General features: G+C 46.4%; 1 protein-coding gene across 1 annotated transcript in view; it reads right to left on the bottom strand.

Moving 5' to 3' along the window:
- SFMBT2 (Scm like with four mbt domains 2) overlaps positions 1–14,491 on the bottom strand; it is a 219,976-nt gene that overhangs the window by 44,300 nt on the left and 161,185 nt on the right. Inside the window, exon 11 of the mRNA XM_032881633.1 lies at positions 12,299–12,425. Within this exon, the coding sequence (XP_032737524.1) occupies positions 12,299–12,425 (127 nt within the window). The remainder of the gene's footprint in view (positions 1–12,298; positions 12,426–14,491) is intronic.

Genomic DNA, 14,491 nt, shown 5'->3' with positions numbered 1-14,491 from the left:
CGGAAGAGGCTTAGGAAGAGAATCAGAACCAGCCCCACACTTCTGTTAAAATGTGGGAAAGGAAGAAAAGCAAGAGGTATTTAAGGAAGCAAGGTAGCCTTGCTCAGTACCCTCATTCAGAGTCAAAGGCCACAGCAAATGGGGACGGGCTCAATCACGGGATGGAAAGATAAGGTGTTGGGAGAGGGAAAGTGCTCCGGTGATCTGAGTGCCAGAAACCCCAGGGGCCATCCGCCCTCCTCCTTCCACCTGCAAAGACCCACCTACCAAGCCAGACTGTCATGTCCCTTTGTCAGCCATGGAGCCGTATTTCTAAGGAGAAAGCAGGCAAACTGTGGGCAGCGAGATCAAGATGTGATAGGGAACAGGCGGTCTGGAGGGAAACTACAGAAGTGGGATCAGATGTGTGAGTGGAGAGAGAGATGCCTGTAGGACTACAAACTTGCAAGCACTGACATCGGGCCCGACACTGCCCCGAATGTTTAATCTTTACAACAACCCTAAGGGATAGGGATCAGACACAGCCCCATTTTACAGATGAGTAAGCTGAGGCACAGAAGATGATTGAAGAGCAGCGAGGGGTGGATCCACGACTTGACCCTAAATAAGTCTAACTCCAGAAGCGTTTCAGATGACCTCCTCCTTTCTCTCATTCTCGTTTTGGTTTGGGGTTCGGATTGGCTGGGTCTGTTTGGCATCGTCCCATTCCTGTTCGGGACTCACATCCCTCCCGCAGAGTTCCCCAGATAAGGCAGTCACCACCGCCTCCCACAGAAGGGGAAGAAGCCAGATCTGCCTTCAGTGTGGGCAGATGACAACAGGAAGGCGGTCGGTCAGGCGTCACAACCATCCCAAGGGCAAACTCTGCGTGGGTTCCTGCAGCAAAGCCTGTGGAGAGGTGCTCCCCCAAACCCCCATCAAAAGCCTTCCCCCCCAATTCGCATCTTGCCTAGGAGAGTTGGCCCATTTCTGCTGCTGGTCACCAAGAACCCGTCTAATCGAGCATCAGCTTTGGGAACAAAACAGATTTGGGAGGATTAAAAGCCTGTGCCCACAGACAGCTCCCACTCTCCAACCGCCCTCTTTAACGTGCAGAAAACATTGCTCTCAGCCCGATCTGCTGAGGCAGCTTCTCCCAAAATTGTCTCATGCAGGACATACCTCCTTTTAAAGATTTTAAAACCACCCACACTGGCTTGAAATATAATTACTTCCGCATTTGCATTTTCCCTTGTTTGATTTTTGCAAGTCTCTGCGAAATGCTTATTAACCACCTGACTTTTCCACGAAGTACAGAAAGGCTTAAGGGGCAGTTTTCCGCACCTGGTCTCCTACCCATAAGGGGTCACATCAACACAAGTCCCTTTAAACCGTGCCACACCTCACCCATTAGATCTCAGAGTCCTTTATGAACCCCAGCGCATGCAGAAGTACCATCTGCGGAGGGTGACACCCAAATGCAGACTCTGGTCCCTGCCTGGGACCCCGAGGCACCAGGTCTGAGGAAGGTGCAATTTCACGGGATTCCCATAGATTTACTGGAACTGACCCAAGCATAGGAAAAAGCTGGCCAGAGAGATTCTGAATGTTAACTTACATATATAAAATATCTCACTGGCTCAAAATTCAGTTGGCAAGAGAGGAGATCTTTTTGTTTGTTTTAGATTTAATTAGCCAACATATCATTATTGGTTTCAGAGGTTCATTCAGTTGTAATACCCGGTGCTCACCACATCACGTGCCCTCAATGCCCATCCCCCAGTTACTCCATCCCCTACCCATCTTCCCTCCAGCAACCCGCAGGTTGTTCCCTAGAGTTAAGAGTCTCTCATGGTTTGTCTCCCTCTCTGATTTCTTCCTGTTCAGTTTTCTCTCCCATCTTCTTCCGTAATGTTTCTTATGTTCCACATATGAGTGAAACCATAGGATAACTGTCTTTCTCTGATGGACTTATTTCACTTAGCATAATCCTCTCCAGTTCCAACTACATCGTTGTAAATGGTAAGTGTCGATCCTTTCTGATGGCTGAGTAATATTCCATTGTGTATATGGACCACATCTGCTTTAGCTATTCATCTGTTGAAGGGCATCGAGGCTCTTTCCTCAGTTTAGCTATGAACATTGGGATGTAGGTGCCCCTTTGGATTACTACATCTGTATCTGGGGGCTACTGCTGGGTCATAGGGTAGCTCTATTTTTAACTTCTTGAAGAACCTCCATGCTGTTTTCCAGAGTGGCTGCACCAGCTTGCATTCCCACCAAGAGTGTAGGAGGGCTCCCCTTTCTCTGCATCCTCACCAACATTTGTTGTTCCCTGCCTTGTTAATTTTTGCTGTTGAATGGTGTGAGGAGGTATCTCACTATGGTTTGGATTTGTATTTCCCAGATGCCGAGTTGAGCTTTTTTTCATGTGTCTGTTGGCCATTTGTACATATTCTTTGGAGAAGTGTCTGTTCATATCTTCTCCCCTTTTTTCCACTGGATTTTTTTTGTTCATTGGGTGTTGAGTTTGATAAGTTCTTTATAGATTTTGGATACTAGCCCTTTATCTGATTAGACATTTGCAAATATCTTCTACCATTCTGTAGGCTGTCTTCTAGTTTTGTCGACTATTTCCTTTGCTGTGCAGAAACTTTTTATCTTGATGAAGTCCCAATAGTTCATTTTTGCCTTTGTTTCCCTTGCCTTTGTAGATGTGTCTAGCAAGAAGTTGCTGCGCCCAAGGTTGAAGAGGTTACTGCCTGTGTTCTCCTCTAGGATTTTTATGGATTCCTGTCTCACATTTGGGTCTTTCATCTATTTTGAGTTTATCTTTGTGTATGGTATAAGAAAATGGTCCAGTTTTATTCTGCATGTGGCTGTCCAATTTTCCAACACCATTTGCTGAAGAGACTGTCCTTTTTCCATTGGACATTCTTTCCTGCTTTGTGGAAGATCAGTTGACCACAGAGCTGAGGGTCCATTTCTGGGCTCTCTATTCTGTTCCATTGATCTATGTGTCTGTTTTTGTGCCAGTACCATACTGTCTTGATGATGACAGCTTTGTAACAGAGCTTGAAGTCCAGCATTGTGATGTCCCCAGCTTCGGTTTTCTTTTTCAACATTCCTTTGGCAATTTAGGGTCTTTTCTGGTTCCACACAAATTTTGGGATTATTTCTTCCAGCTCTGTGAAAAAATGTCGAAGGTATTTTTTTTTTTAAAGATTTTATTTATTTGACAGACAGAGATCACAAGTAAGCAGAGAGGGAGGCAGAGAGAGATGGGGAGGCAGACTTCCCACTGAGCAGAGAACCCAAAGTGGGGCTCAATCCCAGGACCCTGGGATCATGACCCGAGCCGAAGGCAGAGGCTTCAACCCACTGAGCCACCCAGGCACCCCAATGCCGATGGTATTTTGATAGGGATTGCACTGAGTATGTAGATTACTCTGGGCAGAATAGACATTTTGACAGTATTTGTTCTTCCAATCCATAAGCATTGAATGTTTTTCCATTTTTTTGTGCCTTTCTCAATTTCTTTCATGAGTACTTTATAGTTTTCTGAGTACAGATCCTTTACCTCTTTGGTTAGGTTTATTCCCAGGTATCTTATGGTTTTTGGTGCTATTATAAATGGGAATGATTTCTTAATTTCTCTTTCTTCAGTCACTTCATTAGTATATAGAAATGCAACTCATTTCTATGCACTGATTTTGTATCCTGTCACGTTGCTGAATTGCTCTAGAAGTTCCAGCCATTTTGGGGTGGAGTCTCTGGGTTTTCCACATAAAGTATTACGTCACCTGCAAAAGAGTCAAGAGTTTGACTTCTTTTTGCTTTTCAAGTGCCTTTTATTTCTTTTTGTTGTCTGATTGCTGAGGCTGGGACTTCTAGTGCTATGCTGAGCAAAGTGGTGAGAGTGGGCATCCATCGTGCTGCACACCTTAGGGGTAAAGCTCTGTTTTTCCCCCACGAGAATGCTATTCGCTGTGAGCTTTCCGCATACGGCTTTTATGATCTTGCGGTGTGTTCCCTCTATCCCTACACTGTGAAGAGTCGTAAGAAAGGCTGTTGTATTTGTCCAATGCTTTTTCTGCATCAATTGAGAGGACCACATGGTTCTTGTCCTTTGTCTTATTAATGATGTATCATGTTGATTGACTTGCGAATGTTGAACCACCCCTGAGGTCCAGGAATAAATCCCACTTGGTCGTGGTGAATAATCTTTGTAATGTACCATTGGATCCTATTGGCCAGTATCTTGGTGAGAAGTTTTGCATCCTTGTTCGTCGGGGATATTGGTCTGTAATTCTCCTTTTTGGTGGCATCTTTGTCTGGTTTTGGAATCAAGGTAATGCTGGCCTCATAGAACAACAAACCATTTCTGTTTTTTGAAACAGTTTCAGAAGAATAGGTATTATTTTTTCTTTAAATATTTGGCAGAATTCCTCTGGAAAGCCATCCAGCCCTGGACTCTGTTTTGTTGGGAGATTTTTGAATACTGCTTCACTTGGTTTGAAGCTGGTTATGGGTCTGTTGGTTAAGGGTCTATTGGTTTGGGTCTGTTCAGGTTTTCTATTTCTTCGTGCTTCAGTTTTGGTAGTTTCTTTGTGTCCAGGAATGCATCCATTTCTTCCAGATTGCTTAATTTATTGGCATATGGTTGTTCATAATATGTTCTTAAAATTTTATCTCCTTGGTGTTGGTCATGATCTCTCCTATTTCATTCAAGATTTTATTAATCTGGGTCCTTTCTCATTCCTTTTTGATTAAGTCTGGCTAGGGGTTCATCAATCTTATTAATGATTTCAAAGAACCTGCTAGCAGTTCTTAAGGGACTGCTATCTCTTAAATCACTTTCTTGTTCGGAAACACAAGATTTTATTTATGCCTCTTATCTAGTCAGCAAACATTTAGCGAGCAAAATGCACACGAACTCTCATCCAAATACTGGGCTGTGTGATAGACAAAGACAGGAGCACAGTCCTGCACAGTGGCTCCCAGTGCCAGTGATAGTGCCAGGATGTCTGCAGACATCATAAGTGCTCTGTTCCGATGGCACACAAGGAGGTAACACTGACGGGAGAGGGGCTGCCGAATCCGCGTGCTGGAGCAGGAGACCTGACTCCAGGAGACAGACAGATGGACTGAGGAGGAGGAGGAATCCATGGCTGCTGTATTACAACATGAACTCCTCGGGCCCCGTGAGGGTGGCAGGGCAGCAGCCGGGGAACAACTGCAGGGGCGGGGGGGATGAAGACCTGGGCCAGAGGGCGGCCCGGGGGACGTGAAGACCGAGTCAGGCAGGGGCGCTGGTTGCCAAGGGGATGCCCCGGTCACAGTGGCGGGCCATGGGCAGCCATGCACTGGCTTGAATGGTCTCTGGGTTTCTCACGCGGGTCTGAGGGGAAACTCAAGCAGAGCAAATGTTGGGGTAACAACTGACATCTGGCTGGGGGACACTGTGCCGGCAACTAAAACTAGGACTGGTGGGGGGGTCTGCCATGAGTGCTGGAGTTGTCAGCACAGAACGGCTCCCAAAGCCACAGAGATACAAGATTGCACAGGCACTGGGGAAGAAAAGCACTTCAAAGAGCTCTGACCTTTACGTGAGGGAAGCTGAACAAAGTAAAGCCAGGAATGCTCATCGAAGAGTCTGTGCCTGGTGCAGTATTCTGGAAAAGAGATGGAGGGGAGGCTTTGAAGGAGGGGTCAATACGGTTTGAATGCTGCAAAGAGAAAAAGGGACGGGGACAACCTACAGATGGAGAATTATCAGTGACGGTGGGGAAACTCAGGTAGAAAAAGCATCATAAGGAAAAAAACAAAAACAACCAACCAAAGCCAGAGATGGAGAATAAGTATCAAACTCCTTAGCAAGAGGAACAGAAGACGGGGTGTGAGGAGGACTGGAGGCAGGAAAGTAATCACTAGTCATAGAAAGGGCAGGACATCGGTCCTGGGGGGGGGCCAGTCATCCACGCAAATGCACAGTCTCCCCGCGGATGCGCGGACATGCAGATGCTCACGTGGACACTCGGATGCTGGCCCGAATGGGAGCGGAGTTAACAAGGCGTGTCTGGCATCGTTACTTTGTGTCGAAGTGATGAAAGGTTTAGCAGCTACCTCCGTGAGAGGAATACGCTTCCGTCACAGCAGCAGCTGATCGAAGACCTCGTATATTCTGTTTGCCGCAGAACCAGATTCTCTCGTGACCAGGCAGGCAAAGGGAAAAGCTGGTTATGGCCAACAGCGGATGGAGATCTGAGACACGGAGCTCCCAGCCTCTCCTGCGCACTAGATCCCAGGGACAAAGCAAGCTCCCCTGACAGTTTTCTACCCGTGGGAGGATAGCAGGAGGCAGGGGTGATCTTCCTGTGGTTCTCACCGCCAGCAAGCGAGGCCGTGAAATCTGCAACAGACTCAATACTTCCCTTTCTGTCCTTAAGCTTTAAGGGTGGCCAGAGCTGCGGCAGCGGTGCCACTGTACCCTCGACATGCTTCGTGGCTGAAGCCCACAGCAGACCAGCAACTAAAGCTTCCTGCCCTTGGGGGATGCCACCACGTCCTTGAGAAGAAGAACCTGCTCGGTGATCATGGAGGGACCTTGCTTCCCGGCACAATCCCGTCCTGCTGGAAACACCGTGCTTCTTGGCTGACCCCGGAGCAGAGAGACTCTCCATCTTGTTTCTAAGTTCTCTGAGTCCTAAAACCTCACTCCCCTGGATGGTAAATGAAATGTACAGCCTGGCATTGAGCTACTGATCAGAGGACACTGCATGTTACTGCTCCCACACCCCAAGAAAATCTGAGTTCTGAGCCTCAACAGGCCTAAGGGGCTCACTTCTTCCTCAAGCGGAGCATCTGGAACTAGTGCTGCCCAAAAGAACCTTCTGTAAGGAGGTGGACGTCCAGGAGCTGCCCCAAACAGCAGCCTCCAGCCTCACGTGACAGTGCATGACCACAGACAGCCCAACGCAGGAACCAAAATTATGATTCCATTTAACTTAAAACAAAGGAGCCACCCGTGGCTAGAAGCCACACAGTAGACGACACGAAACTGATAGAATGTCTCCTACAGGGGTTCCAATCTGGGGTACATGAATTCCAAGGAGGCCCGTCCAAGAACGGTTTTGAGAGGCTCTGTGGATGCTCTGAACGTCACCAAAAACTGCATACATGTGCGGGTGCTTTTTCCTGAGTGTCAGTCACCTACACCGGATTCTCAAATGGCCCTCTCTCATCACTAATGTAAACAGCCGTTGTGGAACTGGGACCATTCTAGGAATTTCAGCACATTCTCAGTTCTGGTAAGATCACTTGTCCAAAACAGACTGAATTTTCCAGGAATCTGTTACAGGAACGGCCTAATCCCTCCATTAACTATGTCTTCACGGCCACCCGGCTTGGGCCCTCATCTCTATGCCTCACGGAATCAACTTTGCCACCGAGGGGCTCGGGCAAGAAACCTCCTTAGCCTTACTTAGCACGTTACCTCATGCACTCGATTTGCCCACATGCTCACTCACTCACTCATCGGAGCTCTACAAAGCTAGAGGACAAGGAAGGCAAGAAGCCAGACGATCCAGCCTCGAGGCCCTAAGCAGGGATGTGGCAGACAGACAGGGAGGCTTTGAGAGGCAACGGCGGGCTGGTCTGGAGCAGAGGAAAGGCGGCTGATCCCAAGTGTCCCCAAGAAGCAGTTAGACCACTCCCTCCCTCGCTGACTGTGCTGGTCCTCTGCATGTTTGTGTTTTAATAATAAACAGAACCGAAAGCAGTGGGTAAGAACACCTACGGGGCATCATTCCCTCCCCACGGCAGGCAGCTGGGTGTTTACTCTCCAGAAGATACAAAGCAGAGTGACTTAGAATCAGAAGCACTAGGACAGGGAAACCGGATGTGCAGCAAACGGGCTCGTGTGGAAAGTGAAGGGTTTGCACCTTCCCGCTGTCACTAACAACCCCGGTGCCCTGGCTCTGGACGCTGGCCTAACACTTAGAGCAAGTGGAGGACGGAAAACAGCAGAGGCAGGCCTCCCTCGCCACAGCCAAGGAGCCAAGAGAGAATCAGATAAATCAGGAAAGCTCACTGGACCATTCCAAAATGCGTGCATTTCTCAGGAGGGGAGAAGGAGAACTCAATCTGCATCCTGTGCTTAAATACCTCTACTGAAATTCTACGTGAGGCTCCGGCTCCAAGAGCCCGCAGGCTGCTCCGAACAGCCCTTGGCGGCGGCAACCGGGGCGCACAGACACGCGGCCCGGCATGTCCTGTGCTTGTCAACGTGTGACGTGAAGCCAGCAGCTACAACCTGGGATTCCGGAACTCTAGAAAGCTACTGCCCAAGGCCATTCACAGCAGCCTCACAGACTGACGCTGACACAGCGGGTTTCTCCAGGACTGAGTGTGGAAAGGTTTTATTTTCTCCAGATTTCAGACAGTAGCAAAAAATAAAGACCAGGAAACGTTGGTAATAACCTAATTTGGGTTTGACTAAAGCTCCCTGTTCTTAAGATTTCTTGGGGCACCGGGTGGTGCGGTCCATTAAGCAGAAGACTCTTGGGTTTTAGTTCAGGTCATGATCCCAGGGTCATGAGATCGAGCCCGTAACGGGCTCCCCACCCAGTGGGGTGTCTGCCTTAGATTCTCCCCCTGCCCCTCCTGCCCATTCCCATTCTCAAAAAAATAAATAAGTAAATAAATAAATAAATCTTTTTAAAAAAAGATTTTGATACCTCTCCACAGACCTGCGGATTCTCAGTCACCTTTGTTTTTTTGGTCCTCTGCATGTTTGTTTTAATAATAAACAGAACCGAAAGCAGTGGGTAAAAACTCCTACAGGGCATCATTCCCTCCCCACGTGCAAAGCACAAGAAGGCCTACTGAGAGTCCCCTGCCCCTTTTCACAAGTAAGAGCGCTCCCAATGGCAAACCAGGTTTTGGTATCCCCTTCCAGAGCTCTCTTCAAAAATTTCTGTAGCGGCATCGCCTAAAAGAGTTAAATAATTCTGCAGAAATGAAGCCTGCTGGTCACCATCCCTTTTATGGCATAGGAGGAATTTCTGCCTCAGCCAGAAGAATAAAAGTAATAAAAAAAAAGAATAAAAAAAATAAATAAAAAGTAATAGAAGCGAAGGAAGGCAAAGATGTAAGCCCTCTTAGGAAGGGAGCAGGGAGTGGGAGTGTCGTGAAGACGGGTAGAAGGCGGGGGACCCTGAGGACAGGTGGAAGGGTACAGGGGTGCATGAAGATGAGTGGAAGGGAGAGCGGGGCGCCCTGAGGATGGGTGGAAGGGGGATGGGGGTGCCCTGAGGACGGGTGGAAGGGAGAGGGGGGCGCCCTGAGGACCGGTGGAAGGGAGTGGGGTGCGTCCTCAGGATGGGTGGAAGGGAGCGGGGGTGCCCTGAGGACGGGTGGAAGGGAGAGGGGGTGCCCTGAGGACTGGTGGAAGGGAGCAGGGTGCGTCCTCAGGATGGGTAGAAGGGGGAGGGGGGTGCCCTGAGGACGGGTGGAAGGAAGAGGGGGCGCCCTGAGGACCGGTGGAAGGGAGCGGGGGTGCCCTGAGGATGGGTAGAAGGGAGCGGGGGTGCCCTGAGGATGGGTGGGAGACCCACATCCTATCCCCGGAGACAAAGATCTGGAAGGCACATGAAGTGGCGCGGCGTGTGGGGATGCAGACACAGGAGCGTGGGGCTGCAAGGCTGGGAGCATCACCACTGAGAGCAACTCATGCTACATGGCCAACGCTTATAGTTATAGATCAAATCACCTGAAGCAGAGTATTAACACAGAAGAGAAAGCACTAAAACGTCCTCTCTCAAACACAAAAACCCCATCATCATAAATTGCACTTGCCACCCATCAGTGGTGAGAGCTTGCAATTCTTTTTAAATATGCGTCTAAAATAGTACCACCTCCAACTCCTGTATTTCATTCATGGCCTGCTCCTTGACATCAGCTCTTTTATAGACACTTAAAGAACTGACTTCAAGAGAAGTCAACTAGGAGATTAAAAATGATCATTTTAATTACCTAAAAGTGGTCAATTAGCCACGTGTTGAAACTACTTCAAATCAATTGAATGCATAAAAATAACTAATAAATTGTTATAAAGTACTTCCTACATTTACAGTGTCAAGTAAATAAATGGTCTATAATCAGAAGCCCCATCATCATAAAAATAATTTAACCACCACACAGCTACCATGGTGACTCTCTAGCATTTCTTCCCAGGACTGAAGACAGAAAATACTATATACATAAAACTGTGAAACAATGAGAAGTGAGGGTCACCAAGCTCACTGTGACTTTAAAAGTGATATTCAGGAAAATCCTAAACAGAACAAATTCAAGCAAGAAAAACAGACAAAATGGCATTTTACTTTTTTGATCAAACACGTGATTCTGACCAGGGACTACGGGAAATAATATGCAACAAATTGTTTATTAAAAAAAAGATTTTCTTTTTTCAGTGTGTCAGCCTGGAAAAAAAATGGACAATCTATTTTCTGATCTGCTCCCGAATGGTGATTTCACTGCTACAGGATAAGAAAGCGCTCTGGAGAATAAGAGCCAATGGGAGCTGCCTCACGTTTCCTCGCTATAAAAACAGAAATTTCTATCCAAAGAAAAACAGTAATAAGGAGAAAAGGCTGTCAAAAATGTTCAATATAGGCTAAATGTTGCTGCTTCTCATTCTTTTTAAGAACTGGAAAGCTGTGAGGTCTGATGAATTAACCAACAAAGATGTCGAGGACAAGGAAACTGACCCCAGGCATATCTTCACAGCTTAGCTAGCGTTGTTTCTCCATCTATAAAAATCAGGACTCTCTCACTGTTGCCTGTGTTAGGTAATTAACAGCTGTAAAGCACTCTGGAAATAAAAACTGCTAAATAAATAATGACTGCCAAAGAACTTTAACAGTAATACGCTACATCATAACGTGAAACATGGGCTGTGAACTCTGCCATTTTTGTTTTTCAATTAATAATGCGAGTAAGACCCCAATCTCGCAATGTGGCTTAGCACAGTATTCGGCAAGCAGGTTTAATGTAGGGACTGGAAATCACAGGAGGAATCTTATTTTTCCTACAGCAGTTGACTCAACTTTACATATAGTAGTGAAAATAAGGTCATGTGTTATTCCTGTAGCTACAGAAATATCACCATCATACCTGTGTCTACTTTTTGGCTAATTCCACCTACAAGCCATTTTACCTGAAAATCCCCCAAGCAATCAACTTTTGGAGAATTTCCTTTTATTGCACATTGATTTTGAAACCCTAAACCACAGTATGTTTTAAACTACTTTTCTAGGAATTAATGAGACAGATAATGTTCACATACAATCACTACCCTTCCCGCTCACTTGGACTACAATATTTCTGAGATCGAGATCATCAGCCTCAGAATTCTGGTGCTTCTTAGACTTGCTTACTAAAGAGACAAAATGACGAGATTAGCACCAGTTCTACGACCTTGCAAATTTTCATACCAGTGGTGGTAGGAGCCTGGCATGATGGCTGAGATACGGGCCAAGAGAGCAAACTTTATTATTCATAACTAGTCTTTTTTTTTCATATACATTTAAAATAACTTGTGAATGCCAGGAAAATAAAAACAAACAAACAAACAACAAACCCCCAAAATTTAGAGCACGGAAAAAATGGGAAAACCTTACAGATCAGACTTAATTCCTTCTCATTTAAAATATAACCTATAAAAAACCAGTGTTCTATCTCAATCTAAAATCTGATCATGGTTCCGCTTATAAAGCATAATGTTTTCTGAATTATCTGCAGAGTTATAAAAAAAAGGAACTATGAGAAACAGTTTAAACATCAAACATCAAACAAACAAATCTTGTGTATTATTATATTTGGGGAGAAAGCTCATCTCCAGTGACTATTTCAAGGTAATATTAAACATCTGTGAAAGGAACCAAAGTAAAGGGTATTATTCATATTAAAATGCAAATATATAATTATATCCTCATAATAACCTCAAATACCACTTTTAATGACTCGTGTTAATTTAATTGTGACATTAGCTTTTATAATCATAGATGTAAAAAGACCACTGTGTTCCAAACATGATTATCACACCAGCATCTCATTTCATGAAATTATTAGTTAAGATGAGAGCCTCTGAACAAGTTTATATTTGATTAGTTTCACTTGCTTAGGATTCCTGAATAATTTAGGATCTGTTTAAGCAAAAGGAAAGCAGAGGGGTTCCTTCTGAGAAGCACCGTGTGTACCTCGCCACTTCCAGGCGGACCCTAGGTTCCCCAGGGCGGGGGCGGAGCCAGCGTACCTTCCAGGTGAAGCCACATCAGCCTCCCCTTCACGCTGACAACAGAGGCCACGCAGAGCTCTCCTGGGTTCCTGGGGTTGACGGCTTCGAGCTTCATGTTCTTCGTGAAACCCCGACTAAACGTGGTCTGAAAGAGAGAGAGATGGGACACTGAGCCAGGGCACAGCGAGCAGGAGCAGCAGCAGAGGGGCCCGCGGGCCAAGCAGGGATGCACTCACAGAGGCACGCGCAGGCGCACACAGACACGCGCGGCTGCACACAGACCCACGCATGCGCACAGGCTCGCGCAGGCGCACACAGGCACGCAGAGCTCATCCATCAAACAGGGTTGCCACAGTTGGTCGGAAAAGAACCATGACCTCATCTGCATCCCAGAATGAGAGCTCTGCGGGCACACCGCAGGTGCCTACAGATGTCTGTTGAAGGAGATGATGAATCCGTTCTCTGCCCAGCCCCTTATGCGCCCTTACTTCTACGCCATCACTGAGGCGCACATTTCTCCTTCCCTGTATTCCTCGATCGCAGCAGGCCTGGGCACATTCGTGGGTGCAAGGAGGCGGCCTGAGTCTCCATCTGGCATCATTTCCTTTAGCCCGAAGAACATTCTTGGGCGCTGTTTTTAGTGTAGGTCAGCTGGTGGTGACATCCCACAGTTTTATCTGAAACCGTATTTATTTTAAGTTGTGGCTTTGACTTCCTTTTATTTTCTAAATTCACTTTTTAAAAAATTTACACTCTTTTGGTGCCCTGTTCCGTGAGGGTTCGGGCTGTTAGATAAACGCGTATAGAGTCCCGCACCGATAACCTCTATCAACAGGCACAGCAGTCCCTTCACCTCCAAAACACCTTTGCACTGGCCCTTTGGTGATCAGTCCCTCCCTGGCTCCCAGTTTCAGGACCATGCACCTGTGTCCTCTTCCGAGAGTATTGCCTTTTCCGTGAGATCACTTTAAATGGATCCATACACTGTGTAGTCTTGCTTCTTCCACTGAAGCAAAATGCATCTGGGATTCATCCATGCTACTCCATGAACGGGTAGTTCATTCTGTTTTACTGCTGAGTAGTTTCTAGGGCTGTGCCACAGTCCATCCATTTACCAGTGGAAGGACATTCAAGCAGTTTCCAATTTCTGGTGATTGTGAATAAAGCCGCCATAAACATTCAAGTGCAAGTTTCTGTGTGAACAGAGTTTATGAGTCTGCTCGGAAGACCATAACAAAATACCACACACTGGGTGGCTTTAACAATAAAAATTTATCTCACGGTTCCAAAGGCTGGAAGTCTGAGATCACGGTGTCATGGGGTTGGCTTCTTCTGAGGACACTCTCCTTGGCTTGTAGACAGCCACCTTCTTGCTCTGTTGTCTCCAGTCTCTCCTCCATGCATGTGGTCTGTGTCCTAATTACCACTTCTGATATGGACACGAGTCCTACTGGATTAAGGCTCCCCCTTATGCCTCATGTTACCTTAATTATCTCTTCGAAAACTCTAACTCCAAATACAGTCACACTGGGAGGTACTATGGGTTAGGACTTCCACTGTATGAATTTGGGGGACTACAATGCAGCCCAGAGTGCAGCTTTCATTTCTCTAGATAAGGAATTGCTGGACCATATGGTAAATGTATGTTTAACCTTCTGGGAAACCACCAAATTAGTTTCCATAGATCATATTGCATTCCTACCAGCAGTGTGGGGCATTCCAGTGGCTAAACGTCCTCCCCAGCACTTGGTATTGGCAAGTTGTCCAATTTTAACCATTCTAACACATGTCCAGTGCTTGCTAATCATGACTTGAATTTGCATTAAATTAAATGTGGAGCATTTTTTCCACACGTTTCTTTGTCATTTGTCTATCTTCCTTGGTGAAGAATCTGTTTCTCTCTTCATTCAGGAAGCATTAGCTGTGGTGGTTGATTTCTTTCAGTACTCTACAAACACTGGTTCACTGTCTTCTGCTGTCCTTTGCCCCTGATGTGAAGTTCACTGTCATGCAAACTGCTGTTCTTCTATTTGGGATCTACCACTTTTTCTCTGGGTGCTTTGAAGACTTTTCTCTTTATGTCTGGGTATCAGCAGTTTGACTATGCTGGGTGTCTTCCTATTTATGCTACTTGGGGCCCACAGAGATTCCTGAACCTGTGCATTTTCAGCTGCTTTGGTAACTTTTGGCCATTGTTTCTTCCAACATTTT

The sequence above is a fragment of the Lontra canadensis genome, unplaced genomic scaffold (genome assembly GCF_010015895.1).
Source record: "Lontra canadensis isolate GAN:19392208 unplaced genomic scaffold, GSC_riverotter_1.0 scaffold76, whole genome shotgun sequence".
Classification (NCBI taxonomy): Eukaryota; Metazoa; Chordata; class Mammalia; order Carnivora; family Mustelidae; genus Lontra; species Lontra canadensis.
This window is presented reverse-complemented; position numbering and strand designations above follow the sequence as displayed.